At 42.1% G+C, this 12,195-nt stretch overlaps 1 protein-coding gene across 1 annotated transcript; it reads left to right on the top strand.

Moving 5' to 3' along the window:
- The first annotated feature begins 11,003 nt into the window (after positions 1 to 11,003).
- LOC138338407 (uncharacterized) lies at positions 11,004 to 11,733 on the top strand. Its single transcript, XM_069289364.1, has 3 exons — positions 11,004 to 11,060; positions 11,153 to 11,389; positions 11,458 to 11,733. Exons 1-3 carry the CDS (start codon positions 11,004 to 11,006, stop codon positions 11,731 to 11,733), a joined length of 570 nt encoding a protein of 189 aa, XP_069145465.1.
- The last annotated feature ends 462 nt before the right edge of the window (positions 11,734 to 12,195 follow it).

Raw genomic sequence — 12,195 nt, forward strand, 5'->3', positions numbered from 1 at the left:
AAAAGTTAATGCATACTTAATACTAATGATGAGATGAGAAATTATCTAATGAGCTATGATTCCCTCATGCTAGAAGCCAGCTTCTATGATGTATGAGATGAATGTAATGGAACTTTATACTGAACAATGATAGGATAGCTATAAGTTGTGATTCCTCTTTTAGGAAAGCAGAGGTTCGTGTAATTCTCATGAGATGAAGTTGTCGATATAGACGAGTATGGGTCTCCTTATATCTCCTAGTAATTGAACCAATACTACCAATTTAGGATTCTAAAAGGATTTGACTCCATATATACGCTTGCATGTTTTGGTTCACTTTGGCCGTTGATTCCACCTCTTTTCGGTGTGGGGTTAAACACTGGATTTCATGCTTCTCAAATGATCTATGTCAGTTAAGGTTAAAGTTCCCAAAGAATGTAACGACCTGTTTAGTCGTTTTGAGCAGTAGATTTTATTTCTGGAAAATTGGCTGAAACAACGGAACCCACGACGGACCGTCACAGGCACGACGGTCTGTCACAGATGTCTCGTTTCAATATACTTAGGAATTCTGAAATTGGGTACTGAAAATCGACTCTCTGAACTTCGTAACGGACTTGCAGGACGGACCGTCACAGTGTCCTTGGTGAAAATAAAGTCCTGGCCCTCACGACGACCTGAGTGACGGACCGTCTCAGTCACGACGGCCCGTCACAGGTTACACAATCCCAGTTAGAATCGAATTTCTTTACACATTTTAAGGGACGTTTTGGACTATTCTTTCCTTAATTATAGACTTCGTGGGTTTACATTAATAACTCAAAATTCTTGAGGGATAAAAGAGGTAATTTTGGGTTAACTAGTGGGGTATTATTGTCATCTTTTACACTTAGTTATATGTTAATTAGGGTAAAAGAAAGAGGGTTTTGAATAAGAAAAGAGAAAAGAAAAGAGAGAGATAGATTGATCGATTGAGAGAGAGAGTCGAACGAGGAAGAAGAATATCAAAGCTTGGGAGATTGCTTGTTGATTCCAATTCTTCGGTGGAGGTAGGTTATGGTTTTCATGCTATTCGTAGTAAACTCTTAATAGCGAATGATATATGTTAGTAGTATTGTAAACTCTTCTATATGCTTAATTGTATGCTTGTATGAATGATGTGATTATGTAATTATGAATAAATAAGCATGATGAAGCTATTGAATCCCAAATCTTGAAAAGAAACCCTAATCTACTTTGTTAATGATGATGCCTTGGTATAAAAGAAGGCTTGATGAACGAAAGTAGTGAGATTAGGGGATCGGGTGTCACGTTCCGACACCAGGATAGAATATGGATCGGGTGTCACGTTCCGACACCAGGATAGAATATGGATCGGGTGTCACGTTCCGACACCAGGATAGAATATGGATCGGGTGCCACGTTCCGGTACCAGGATAGAATATACGGATCGGGTGCCACGTTCCGATACCAGGATAGAATATATGGATCGGGTGCCATGTTCCGGTACCAGGATAGAATATATGGATCGGGTGTCACGTTCCGACACCAGGATAGAATGAGGATCGGAGTGTCACGTTCCGACACCAGGATAGTATATTGAGGAGCGGAGCGTCACGTACCGACACGAGGGGAATAAAGATAATGAATCTTGAAAAATGTTAATATATTCAATCTAATGAACTGAATTCCCAAATGAGTATGATGAGGAGGCGTGAGTCCTCATTGATGTGCTTGGTGTTGTAACCAAGGGTTATGGTAACTGTAAATGCTGCATGCTAAGGATGTTAGTTGATTTTATGATATTGCTTAATATATATTGTTTTCTATTTTGAGTTGGCTGATGATATCTACTCAGTACCCGTGTTTTGTACTGACCCCTACTTTTATTGTTTTCTTCTTGTTTATTTGTGGAGTGCAGCAAACGTGCCGTCACCTTCGACTCAACAGTAATTCAAGCCAGTCTTACTACATCGGAAATTCAGGGTGAGCTAAAGTTTCTAGCTTGGAATGGATCTTCTTCTTCAAGTCTTGATGCCTTGAACTTCCGGCATGGACTAGCTTCTTATGTATTTTTAGCTTCTTAGAATACTCTTAGTTTAGTAATTTGATTATAGATGTTCTTGTGGTGATGACTTCCAGATTCTGGGGATAATGATAAGTTTTTGAGTTATAGAAGTTGATTTTTGATTTTTCTTATGAGTTTAAGTCTTCCGCATTATTTTCTGTTGATATTATATTGAAATGTTAAGGCTTAGATTGGTTGGTTCGCTCACATAGGAGGGTAAGTGTGGGTGCCAGTCGCGGCCCGGATTTGGGTCGTGACAAACTTGGTATCAGAGCATTAGGTTTGTTGGTCTCATCACACAAGAACAGGTCTAGTAGAGTCTTAAGGAACGGTAGGGGGATGCCTTTACTTTTCCTTGAGAGGCTATAAGACTTTAGGAAAATTTCACTCTTTCATTCTTTCTTTCGTGCTACTACTTGAGTCCAATTGGTATCTAGGCGATACGAATTGGTATCTGACCATCTTCACTCTCTTTCGCAGATGGTTAGAACTAGAGCAACGACTACGCCAACACCAACACCGGCCAGACAAGAAACAACTGAGCCAGCCACTGGGGCTGTGGCTCGAGGGAGAACAGTGGCAAGGGGACGTGGTAGAGGTCGTGGGAGGACGCCCTCTAGAGGAAGAGGACGAGCACCGAGCCCATCTAGTACTAGGGCGGTGACTCCACCACCGACCAAGGAAGTAGTAAGAGAGGGGGAAGATGGGGTGAATGAGCAAGTACAGAATGAGGAAATGCCACCCCAACCTACCCCAGAGATGATTAATCAGGTTCTGGCTTATCTTAGCGGGTTATCTGATCAGGGCCAGACACCTCAAGTGTTTTCTGCACCAGCACCTCAGGCTCCGGAGGTACAACATGCGGCTACTATGGCTCCCCGCATGGATGCTCCATTGGAAATAGGAACATTTCCTCGTCTAACTACAGGGCCTATAATGAAAAATGATCAACATGAGCTTTTCAGTAAGTTCTTGAAATTGAAACCTCCAGTCTTCAAGGGTGCTGAATCTGAGGATGCTTACGATTTTCTGGTTGACTGTCATGAGCTACTACACAAGATGGGTATAGTAGAACGGTTTGGTGTTGAGTTCGTGAGTTATCAGTTTTAAGAGAACGCCAAAATGTGGTGGCGGTCACATATTGAGTGTCAACCAACAGAGGCACCACCTATGACTTGGGCCTCATTCTCTAGTTTGTTTATGGAGAAGTATATCCCCCGGACTTTGAGGGATAGGAAAAGGGATGAGTTCTTGAGCCTAGAGCAAGGTAGGATGTCGGTTAATGCTTACGAGGCTAGGTTTCGTGCACTATCCAGATATGCCACGCAACTTTGTTTCAGTCCACAAGAGAGGATTCGCCAGTTTGTGAAGGGGTTGAGATCAGAGTTGAGGATTTCGGCCTTACAGGTAGCGGCTACAGCAAAATCCTTCCAAGAAGTGGTAGACTTCGTGATAGATGTGGAAGGAGTGAAGCCCGATGACTTCGCCTCGACATCGACATCAAAAAGTTTTCGAAAGGGGGGTGAGTTTAATGGTTCCTACTCTATAGGACAAGGTTCCGGAGGTTACTCAGTTTGACCCATTCAGTCTTCACTACAGACTGTGGTTGGGGGTCCACCTCAGACTGGTCAACACTTTTCTGAGAGACCTATGCATGAACCCCGAGAGTGCTATGGATGTGGGGAGATTGGACATATTAAGAGATATTGTCCAAAACAGAGTTACAGACCTTCAAATGTTAGAGGTAGAGGTAGTCATGGTAGAGGCCGTTACTCTGGGGGACGTGGTGGTCGCGGTAATGGTGGTCACCAAAACGGCAGAGGTGATGGGCAAATTGGAGCCCCTACATCACAACATGGTAGGGGCAACGGACAGACGAACGATAGGGCCCATTGTTACGCTTTCCCTGGGCGGTCTGAAGCGGAGGCATCTGATGCTGTCATCACAGGTAATCTTCTGGTTTGTGATTGCATGGCTTATGTATTGTTTGATCCTGGATCCACATTTTCTTATGTGTCTTCCTCATTTGCTAATGGTCTAAATTTACATTGTGAATTACTTGATATGCCTATTCGTGTCTCTACTTCGGTGGGTGAGTCTGTGGTAGTTGAAAAGGTATATAGGTCTTGTTTGGTAAACTTTGTGGGGAGCAACACTTATGTAGATTTGGTTATCTTAGAAATGGATGATTTTGATGTAATTCTGGGTATGACTTGGCTTTCTCCGCAATTTGCAATCTTGGATTGTAATGCTAAAACGGTGACGTTAGCCAAGCCTGGGACAGATCCGTTAGTGTGGGAGGGTGACTACACTTCCAATCCGGTCCGTATCGTCTCCTTTCTTCGTGCTAAGAAAATGATTAGTAAAGGGTGTTTAGCTTTCTTGGCACATCTCAAGGAGGACACTACCCAAGTACCTTCGATTGAGTCGGTTTCAATGGTTCGTGAGTTTCTGGATGTGTTCCCTGCAGATCTTCCTGGTATGCCACCGGATAGGGATATTGACTTCTGTATTGATCTTGAACCGGGTACTCGCCCTATTTCTATACCCCCTTATAGGATGGCTCCCGCGGAGTTAAGAGAGTTAAAGGCACAACTTCAAGAGTTATTGAACAAAGGCTTCATTAGACCAAGTGCATCCCCTTGGGGTGCTCCGGTTTTGTTTGTGAAGAAGAAGGATGGGAGTTTTCGAATGTGTATAGACTACAGAAAACTAAACAAGGTAACCATAAAGAACAAGTATCCTCTTCCTCGCATTGATGACTTGTTCGATCAGTTATAAGGTGCTTGTGTCTTCTCTAAGATTGACTTGAGATCCGGTTATCATCAATTGAAAATATGGGCAACGGATGTGCCCAAGACTGCTTTTCGAACGAGGTATGGGCATTACGAATTTGTGGTGATGTCTTTTGGTCTTACGAATGCCCCTGCTGCGTTCATGATCTTGATGAACGGGATTTTTAAGCCATATTTGGACCTCTTCGTGATCGTATTTATTGATGATATATTGGTATACTCAAAGAGCAAGAAGGAACATGAAGAACATTTGAGAATGGTATTGGAAATGTTGAGGGAGAAAAAGCTTTATGCCAAGTTCTCTAAGTGTGAGTTTTGGCTAGATGCAGTGTCCTTCTTGGGGCACGTGGTTTCTAAGGATGGAGTAATGGTGGATCCTTCTAAGATTGAGACAGTGAAGAATTGGGTAAGACCCACTAATGTGTTAGAAATAAGGAGCTTTGTTGGGTTAGCTAGCTACTACCGCCGATTTGTCAAGGGATTCTCTTCTATTGCTTCCCAATTTACGAACTTGACTAAGCAAAATGTTCCATTTGTAAGGTCGGATGAGTGTGAGGAAAGCTTTCAGAAGCTCAAGACTTTGTTGACTACTGCACCCATTCTCACCTTGCCAGTGGAAGGTAAGAATTTCATTGTCTATTGTGATGCATCTTATTCGGGTTTGGGTGCAGTGCTAATGCAAGAGAAGAATGTGATTGCTTATGCTTCAAGACAATTAAAAGTGCATGAACGTAACTATCCAACTCATGATTTGGAATTGGCCGCGGTAGTGTTTGCATTAAAGCAATGGAAACACTATTTATATGGGGTTAAGTGTGAGGTCTACACGGATCATCGTAGCCTTCAGTATGTCTTTACTCAGAAAGATTTGAACTTAAGACAGAGGAGATGGATGGAACTACTGAAGGACTACGACATCACTATTTTGTATCATCCGGGGAAGGCGAATGTTGTAGCGGATGCTTTAAGTAGAAAGACGGGAAGCATGGGAAGCCTAGCTCACTTGCAAGCTTCTAGACGCCCACTGGCTAGAGAGGTTCAAACTCTAGCTAACGACTTGATGAGAATTGAAGTAAATGAGAAGGGAGGATTGTTGGCTTCTGTGGAGGCAAGATCTTCCTTTCTTGACAAGATTAAGGGAAGACAGTTTGATGATGAGAAACTAAGAAGAATCCAAGATAAAGTATTGCGAGGGGAGGCTAAGGAAGCACAAATCGATGAGGAAGGTGTCTTGAGAATCAAGGGAAGGGTATGTGTACCCCGCGTCGATGATTTGATCAACATTATTCTGACAGAGGCTCATAGTTCAAGGTATTCTATACATCCAGGTGCAACCAAGATGTATCGTGACCTAAAACAACACTTTTGGTGGAGTAGAATGAAGCGTGACATTGTGGATTTTATTGCCAAATGTCCAAAATGTCAACAAGTAAAGTATGAACACCAAAGGCCCAGAGGAACACTTCAGAGAATGCCCATTCCGGAATGGAAGTGGGAAAGAATTGCAATGGATTTTGTGGTTGGTCTTCCGAAGACAATGGGTAAGTATGACTCCATTTGGGTGATTGTTGACAGGTTAACTAAATCTGCTCATTTTATTCCGGTTAAGGTGACTTACAATGCCGAGAAGTTAGCCAAGATCTATATATCAGAAATTGTTCGATTGCATGGGGTTCCACTATCCATCATATCAGACAGAGGTACGCAGTTTACTTCTAAGTTTTGGAAAACATTGCATGCGGAATTGGGTACTAGGTTGGACCTTAGTACTGCGTTCCATCCTCAGACCGATGGTCAGTCTGAGCGAACGATTCAAGTGTTGGAGGATATGCTTCGTGCGTGTGTGATAGAGTTTGGTGGTCATTGGGATAGCTTCCTACCCTTAGTGGAGTTTTCATACAATAATAGCTATCACTCAAGCATTGACATGGCTCCATTCGAAGCCTTGTATGGTAGGAGATGTAGGTCTCCTATTGGTTGGTTTGACGCATTTGAGGTTAGGCCTTGGGGTACTGACCTTTTGAGGGATTCGATAGAGAAAGTGAAGTCTATTCAAGAAAAGCTTCTAGCGGCGCAAAGTAGACAAAAAGAATATGCAGATTGAAAGGTTAGAGACTTAGAGTTCATGGAAGGTGAACAAGTCTTGTTGAAAGTTTCGCCCATGAAAGGGGTGATGCGGTTTGGAAAAAGGGGTAAGCTAAGTCCAAGGTATATTGGACCATTTGAAGTACTTAAGCGAATAGGGGAGGTGGCTTATGAGTTGGCCTTGCCCCCAGGGCTTTCCGAAGTGCATCCGGTATTCCATGTGTCTATGTTGAAAAGATATCATGGGGATGGGAATTACATTATCCGTTGGAATTCAATTTTGCTTGATGAGAACTTGTCTTATGAGGAGGAGCCTATTGCTATCTTAGATAGAGAAGTTCGCAAGTTGAGGTCAAGAGAGATTGCATCCATCAAGGTGCAATGGAAGAATCGACCGGTTGAAGAAGCCACTTGGGAGAAGGAGGCGGATATGCGAGAAAAATACCCACATCTGTTTACAGATTCAGGTACTCCTTTTTCGCCCTTATTTTCCTTCTTGTGATCGTTCGGGGACGAACGATGGGTAAATTGGTATCTATTGTAATGACCTGTTTAGTCGTTTTGAGCAGCAGATTTTATTTCTGGAAAATTGGCTGAAACAACAGAACCCACGACGGACCGTCACAGGCACGACGGTCCGTCACAGATGTCTCGTTTCAATATACTTAAGAATTCTGAAATTGGGTACTAAAAATCGACTCTCTGAACTTCGTAACGGACTTGCAGGACGGAACGTCACAGGTGTGACGGACCGTCACAGTGTCCTTGGTGAAAATAAAGTCCTGGCCCTCACGACGACCTGAGTGACGGACCGTCTCAGTCACGACGGCCCGTCACAAGTTACGCAATCCCAGTTAGAATCGGATTTCTTTACACGTTTTAAGGGACGTTTTGGACTATTCTTTCCTTAATTATCGACTTCGTGGGTTTACATTAATAACTCAAAATTCTTGAGGGATAAAAGAGGTAATTTTGGGTTAATTAGTGGGGTATTGTTGTCATCTTTTACACTTAGTTATATGTTAATTAGGGTAAAAGAAAGAGGGTTTTGAATAAGAAAAGAGAAAAGAAAAGAGAGAGATAGATTGATCGATTGAGAGAGAGAGTCGAACGAGGAAGAAGAATATCAAAGCTTGGGAGATTGCTTGTTGATTCCAATTCTTCGGTGGAGGTAGGTTATGGTTTTCATGCTATTCGTAGTAAACTCTTAATAGCGAATGATATATGTTAGTAGTATTGTAAACCCTTCTATATGCTTAATTGTATGCTTGCATGAATGATGTGATTATGTAATTATGAATAAATAAGCATGATGAAGCTATTGAATCCCAAATCTTGAAAAGAAACCCTAATCTACTTTGTTAATGATGATGCCTTGGTATAAAAGAAGGCTTGATGAACGAAAGTAGTGAGATTAGGGGATCGGGTGTCACGTTCCGACACCAGGATAGAATATGGATCGGGTGTCACGTTCCGACACCAGGATAGAATATGGATCGGGTGCCACGTTCCGGTACCAGGATAGAATATACGGATCGGGTGCCACGTTCCGGTACCAGGATAGAATATATGGATTGGGTGCCACGTTCCGGTACCAGGATAGAATATATGGATCGGGTGTCACGTTCCGACACTAGGATAGAATGAGGATCGGAGTGTCACGTTCCGACACCAGGATAGTATATTGAGGAGCGGAGTGTCACGTACCGACACGAGGGGAATAAAGATAATGAATCTTGAAAAATGTTAATATATTCAATCTAATGAACTAATTCCCAAATGAGTATGATGAGGAGGCGTGAGTCCTCATTGATGTGCTTGGTGTTGTAACCAAGGGTTATGGTAACTGTAAATGCTGCATGCTAAGGATGTTAGTTGATTTTATGATATTGCTTAATATATACTGTTTTCTATTTTGAGTTGGCCGATGATATCTACTCAGTACCCGTGTTTTGTACTGACCCCTACTTTTATTGTTTTCTTCTTGTTTATTTGTGGAGTGCAGCAAACGTGCCGTCACCTTCGACTCAACAGTAATTCAAGCCAGTCTTACTGCATCGGAAATTCAGGGTGAGCTAAAGTTTCTAGCTTGGACTGGATCTTCTTCTTCAAGTCTTGATGCCTTGAACTTCCGGCATGGACTAGCTTCTTATGTATTTTTAGCTTCTTAGAATACTCTTAGTTTAGTAATTTGATTATAGATGTTCTTGTGGTGATGACTTCCAGATTCTGGGGATAATGATAAGTTTTTGAGTTATAGAAGTCGATTTTTGATTTTTCTTATGAGTTTAAGTCTTCCGCATTATTTTCTGTTGATATTATATTGAAATGTTAAGGCTTAGATTGGTTGGTTCGCTCACATAGGAGGGTAAGTGTGGGTGCCAGTCGCGGCCCGGATTTGGGTCGTGACAAAGAATGAATGAGGACATCCTCAAGTAATGCACATAATGAAATGACGATAACAAAGGTGTTAGGATTGGATAATCTAGAGGTGAGCTAGACTTAAGTGATGACACTAGGTCATTTTTGGTTATTGCAAAGCAAACTCGAAAAAAAATAAACTACATCATAGGTATGGCTGGTGTTTACACTAGCTTACGAATGAATGAAAATGAAGTACGTATCAATGAATGAAGCGGACTCTGTGTTTGCTAAAGAAGGCTGCGGTCCAATATGTTGAGCCGTCATTTTGGGAAGTCCTAATGTCAAGTCAAAGATTCCAAGGTCTTATGGCATATGAACGAATGATATGAAATATGTTATGTTCTATATGCAATATGTTATGTGCTATGTTCTATATGCAATATGTGATGTGCTATGTGCGATATGATACGTATGGTATGCATGTTACTCTCAGAACATGACTTTCCTAATTTAATTTTGGCAAGTCTACTGACTTGACTTTCCATAATTTATATCGTTAGGAGAGAGCTCTTCTTAATCATGCATGTCCTGGGTGTGCGCTTGCATATACCCATAATTAGTACAAGTGTGTAATAATCTCATTCAACTCTCTACTTTTAGGTGCAGGTGCAGCTGGACACTAGAACTTACGAATCGACATTGAAGCTATCTGGAAGTGGAGCTTTCATCCCGATTTGGTAGGCCCTTATGCATTCGAGTATGCTTACTATATTATTCTAGCATTAGATGTAGACATTAGCTAGTGGATTATGTTCCACTACTGTTTCTTTCCCAGTTATTTTCAGATATTGTACTGGTGCTATTTTGGAAACTCTATATTTTATATAGATATTGACTGAGTCTTTCATTTGATTATCTGATAATAGATGGTTCTTCTGAATGCTAATGAGTTTTTGTATATAATGTTATGCAAGTTCAATGTTTCTCACTATGAAGTCTAAGTAAGCAAAATTTTCAAATTTTCTGCAAAAATTAAGTTAGATGATGTAACGGTGATGTATGAAGGCTTGTCTGCAGCCTTTGAGAGGTTAACGACACCAGTTGTGGCTAGGGTATAGACTCCGATCGTGATAAAATTGGTATCAAAGCGTTAGATTAAATTCCTAGGATACTAAGTTAACATCAACCACGTTGATTAGTTTCTAAGTCATGGTAGTGAAGTGCACCACTATCATGAATTAGAAACTTTATGATGAGTTGCAAAGATTCCATTCTTCTGATCTTATTGTGCCTTCTCTGATGATTGATTTCTTGGTGTTTTGAGCGTATCTGACATCTATTTTTATCTTTTTCAGAAAATGAACACAAAAAAGAGCGCTGGTTGAGGAAGTGGAGAAGCAGCTACTGGGGATAACCAAGTTCCACCCCAGGCTCCAGTTGAAGGAGTGTCCATGCCATTTAACCTAGCTGGGTTGACTGATGCGTAGGTGTGGACCGCTTTGTCTTACATGGGTCAAGCCATCACTATGCAGGACCAGGCTATGACAGCCCAGGCCAACAGATAGGATGTTTAGAGGGAGAACTCACCAGCACGTAGCATTGCAGACAGACTATGGGACTTCACGAGGATGAATCCTCCGATTTTCACAAGGTCCAAGACTTCAGAGGATCATTAGGAGTATATTGATGAGGTGCATAAGATTATAGTGGCTATGGGGACAACAGATATTGAAAAGGTTGAGCTTGGTTCTTACAAGCTCAAGGATGTTGTATAGACTTGGTGCAAGATGTGGCACGATAGACGAGCTTTTGGTAGAGGTGCGATCAAGTGGGAGTTGTTTAAAACATCCTTCATTGATAGATTCTTCCTAGGGAGATGAAGGAGGCCAAGGTTGAGGAGTTTATCAACCTAAAACAGGGATCGATGACAGTCAGGGACTATTCCCTAAAGTTTGTTAAATTGTCCAGGTATGCCACTTCCCTTGTATCTAACAGTAGGGATGAGATGAGTAAATTCCTTACAAGAATCTCAGGAAATCTGGAGGAGAAGTGTCGGGCTGCTATGCTCCATGATGGCATGGACCTCTCCAGGTTGATGGTACATGTCAAGCAAGGAGAAGAGGGGGGCCCGTAAGGTTAGGAGGCATAAACCTTCTGATCAGGCAGGTCCTAGTAATAGTGGCGGCAGGAACAACTTCGGCAGCCGTGAGCAGCCCTGATTCAAAAAGGGGAATTAGAGTTCAGGGAACTCTAACTCTTAGAGGAGTGCAGCACCTAGAGAAAGTAGACCCGAGCCCAAGAAGGGCAATGGAGGTGATATGTTGTGTCCAAGAAGGCAATGTGCCAAAGTGTGGCCGTACTCATAGTGGACAGTGTAGACAGAACACTAATGCCCGCTTCAGTTGTGGGAAGAGCGGGCACATGGTCAAAGACTACCCATAGAACAGGGGTCAGGTTGGAGGTAATGCTCAGCCTATCCCTAATCCACAGGGCGCAACAGCGGCCGAGCCTCCTAAGAGGAACATATTCTACCCCTCACGAGCAAGGAGGAGCAAGAGAAGTCCATTGATGTGGTCAAAGGTATGCTACAAGTATTCTCAATTGTTGTTTATGCCTTAATTAATGTAACAACCCTAAAAATAGCTATGCTGAATAATGCTTAAAGTGTCCAGAATGCCTACGATTAGACCGGGTTCACACAGATTAATGCGCATAGAAACAGACCTCTGAACCCTTGCTACAACCAAGCCAACAAACTTGGGGAGTCATTTTGAGGTATAAAAGGTTGGTTCAATCCATGTAGGGCTTTCGAATATGAAGATTTACTCGAATGTGTCTTTACCAGACTTAAAAAGGGAAAATCTTAGGTTTGGAGGGTCTAGGTGTAAAATTGTCTTTTTCTAG

Source organism: Solanum lycopersicum, chromosome 9 (assembly GCF_036512215.1).
Source record: "Solanum lycopersicum chromosome 9, SLM_r2.1".
NCBI lineage: Eukaryota > Viridiplantae > Streptophyta > Magnoliopsida > Solanales > Solanaceae > Solanum > Solanum lycopersicum.

What these genes read in the sequence shown, in the direction of transcription:
- LOC138338407 (XM_069289364.1), top strand. Translation starts at nt 11,004, where the DNA reads ATGGGGACAACAGATATTGAAAAGGTTGAGCTTGGTTCTTACAAGCTC. An exon ending in CTTACAAGCTCAAGGATGTT is followed by an intron (nt 11,061 to 11,152) that starts GTATAGACTTGG and finishes CTTCATTGATAG; the next exon opens with ATTCTTCCTAGGGAGATGAA. An exon ending in TGGACCTCTCCAGGTTGATG is followed by an intron (nt 11,390 to 11,457) that starts GTACATGTCAAG and finishes CTGATCAGGCAG; the next exon opens with GTCCTAGTAATAGTGGCGGC.